Source organism: Cariama cristata, unplaced genomic scaffold (assembly GCF_000690535.1).
Source record: "Cariama cristata isolate BGI_N322 unplaced genomic scaffold, ASM69053v1 scaffold18493, whole genome shotgun sequence".
Lineage (NCBI taxonomy): Eukaryota > Metazoa > Chordata > Aves > Cariamiformes > Cariamidae > Cariama > Cariama cristata.
The window spans coordinates 10,024-13,625 of record NW_009609165.1 but is presented as its reverse complement, the minus strand read 5'-3'; the positions used below and the strand labels follow the sequence as shown (position 1 = coordinate 13,625).

At 35.4% G+C, this 3,602-nt stretch overlaps 1 protein-coding gene across 1 annotated transcript in view; it reads right to left on the bottom strand.

Moving 5' to 3' along the window:
- Positions 1 to 3,602, bottom strand: part of SGCE (sarcoglycan, epsilon) — a gene marked incomplete at its 5' end in the record, with an annotated part of 22,272 nt that overhangs the window by 10,783 nt on the left and 7,887 nt on the right. The window contains 2 exons of the mRNA XM_009697452.1: positions 565 to 763; positions 1,626 to 1,698. Coding sequence (XP_009695754.1) covers positions 565 to 763; positions 1,626 to 1,698 — 272 coding nt within the window. The remainder of the gene's footprint in view (positions 1 to 564; positions 764 to 1,625; positions 1,699 to 3,602) is intronic.

Here is a 3,602-nt window from a genome sequence, read left to right as displayed (position 1 = left end):
CAGTTTACACTAACCTAACTTCCCTAGATACCTCAGCTTATCACTTTCAGATGAAAGTCCACAGTGCTCCTGAAGCACATAACTAAATTTCACTAAGAGTACAACAAATGACACTGATACATGCTAAATGCTCGTAGAAATCTAAGTGTCTTTGTAACCTATGCTCTGTCACACCTTGTTTCAAAATGTTGAGTTCTGTGAATTGGGAACTATTGAATATTTGAAAAGCATGCCAAATGACTGTTCAGAAGTACGACTGGAATTACAAAATAAGCATATTTACTACCAATTGGTTTATAATTAATGGAATTCATTGGTATTCCTTGGATTGTAAAACCAATCCAGGAACTGTCACCTGTTGAAATGGTGCCTAACACCATTGGTATAACCCATGTTAAACCCATGGTATAACAGAGGCTCGGAACATCAGTAAACTTTTAATATTTAATTCCAAAATATAAAACGATAATTGCAAAGTTTCTAGAAAACCTGAAAAAATATTAAGCTTTTCAGTAAGAAAAACAAAGAGTAAAGCAAAAACATTAGACTGACACATGTGCTTACCCCTCCTTCATGTCATTAATGGGAAGTGGAACTCTCCCTCCCCTGTCAAGGGCTGAAGTAATGTTTATAGCATTCAAGCGTTCTGGCTGCCACACATTTTTCACGGCTCCGAGAAAGTCGCCAAGAACTTCACTTGCTAGCATTTCTTCTACATTCATATTCCTTATGAAGAACTCCGCTTGATACGGTAAAGGAAAATCTAGTTATGATGAAAAAGGAAAAGTTTTGCCTTAAACAATGGCTCCCTAACAAAGAATTTGAAGTAATGATTAACCTAATACCCCTTATAAGATTGATACACCTTTCCAAAAATCTTGTATTTAAACTAGCTCATTTTGAACCTAATGTGATTATGTTTAATTAGATAGTTAGTACCTATAGCTGTTACTTAAGCTGAAAACCATTGGCTATTTTTAAAACAACTGGGAGATGAAGGAGCTGACTAGAGGAAAAGAGTCTCAGCTGGTAAATCTTCATTATACAGATAAAACTACATTCATGCTAATTTTGGGGTCAAAATTGATCTGCAGTTACAATGGATTCACAATCTGGAGTATTGCAGGTTGTAAGTACATAAATATGATAAAAAGAACTAATTTTAAGGACACAAATGTCTATATGTGCCATAATCTATTGTCTTCTGAATCTGTCTATACAATTGTTCTCTGAATAAAGAAGAAAACTAAAGGAAAAAAAAAAGAAAACTAAAGAAAAACTAAGAAAACTAAACAACATGGAGAAAGAGAGTAAAATCCTTCGTGTAAGGTCCATTTGAAAAGACAGGGGAAAAAATTCAAATTAATTAAAGGAAAAAAAAAGGCAAACAGCCTTTTTTTGAATGAGGAATAACAGTCCTACTTGACAGAAATAATTTGGATAAAAATAACAAATTGAATCAAAACAGAAAAAATTCTCTGACTTCCCCTTTGTCCCTCTGCATTTGGATTCAACACCAGACAATTATTTTACAGTAGTTTTTATCTTAAAAGAACAGGAGCCCATAAGATAGTTTTGCTTATTCAGTTCAAAACACAGCAAGCTAAGCTATTTTCTGTACATACCTTCTGCTGACATTATATTAATGATCAAATTATGTCTTGCTGTCTCAAAGGTACGCCTGTTATATGCAGTGATCTACAGTGAAAAAGACAGCAAAACAACAATGCAAATATGAAAATCATGTAAATAAAATCAATTAAAATTAAATTCATAATTTAGAAATACTTATCACCTTTTAAACGCTTTGCCTCCTTATTTTGAAATGTATGAACATTCATTCATTCATATAAAACTTAAAAGATAAGGTCAGTTTATTTGATGCAGTGCTACCTTCAAGTTAGGACACTATAATTTTCTCAATCAGTCTATAGCCAAATACAATTATCCAAGGGATATACGTGAAAATAACACATTTTGGTCCAGATAAAAGTGTTCTGCCATACATGTGTATCCTTTCTTTTCTGCTGTCTTTAAGAACAACCATAAACAAAGACTGGTTTCTCCATTCCCCGTCCACCCTCCAACTCCCCTCCATCAATACTGTAAGAACTATGACAGCTCCTAGGGAACTAAACTAGATGGAGATATTTGAAGTAAAGAGTGTTAGGATCCCAGCAATTCTAATCTTTGCTATTGGAATTGGGGTTTAGTTTTACTCTAGCCCCAGTGAAGTCATACTCCATGAATGGATTCACATCCTGGAATCTGTAACTGTAAGGGAACTGTAAACTACTAGGTAGATGCAATATTCATGACTCTTATTTTTGGAAACTTACACCTTTATGACCAAATTACGTAACGAGACCAATTTTATAGTTTAAACATACAGGATGCCTGAAATGCTTACAAGTGGTTAGTCCGCAGCAGTGACTGTACTCTGAAGTTGTACTAGGATTAAGTGCTCAGTAATCAGAAATACAGAATGAGGCTAGATACCAGTATAATTATGTATTATTTTCTGTACTTTTTTTTTTCTTACTGAAAGGTGATAAATCTTTCATGAAACAAACTGAAAAAGACTAACTTTCTTCCTAATTTTAGACTTTAGTTCATTCATTTCAGGGACAGAGACAGACGAGTGGCAATAGTGACAGAACTATGTTGCTTCTCAGCAGACAGAGCTACAAAGCATTGTGACATTGATTATTAGACAAACAAAAGTAACAGATGCTGCACTTCTTTTAAGGGATTTAAATGAAAAGGAAAAATGCTCTGGAATGTCTTCTGTGGGTTCATTTAAGTGTAGAGGGAAAAGCCTACTTGACACAATTACATCTTATGTAATGTAACAATTTCATTATAAAATTAATAGAAAATAAATTCCTGATATTTTTCCAATCCTAGATTCTGTTAATTTTTCAAAGGGTTGTTTCAACAGTCATTTAAACAATAGTACTTAGAAAACCTAACTCTCTGGTTGTACAAGCTCTACACAGGGACACGACAGTACTCGCTCTGAGTCTGCACTCCCGCAGTGAGAGCTGCCACTGTGGACCACGCACCAAGTAACAGTGACAGTGGCAGAGCTTGCCTCTCTACTCGATGCTCATCCCAACACAAACTGTCTTTGCACAGCTTTCAAAGGAGCTTGAGCTCAAGAATGTTACCCGCTTACTGCAGTGTTCTGCATAATGTTAGGCTCTTCTAATCATGAGATCTCCTCCAATTAACTGACCTATGCACGACATCACCTCAGGAATTACGACACGATCAAAGTTATATTCCAGCCAGGAATATGCAACCGCTCCTCTCAGATGGCACTAGGAAGTGGATCGAATGCAATCTGCCCTCCTCACATACTACAGAATTAATTTAAAAGCCGTGTCTGAGAGTGGGACTGCAAGGAATTAATTTGTATGCTAGGCAAGATTTAGTTCAAATATAGGCTTGGGGTCATGCTTAGAATGGAGGTCTTGATATAGATCCTAGAATCTAAAAGCACATGGCATTTAAAAAAGGGAAATTTTAACTAATGGTTTCCTCTACAGAGAGCTAAGCAGAGTCTGCAAATACTTCTGCACATGATTAATTCTACAGAT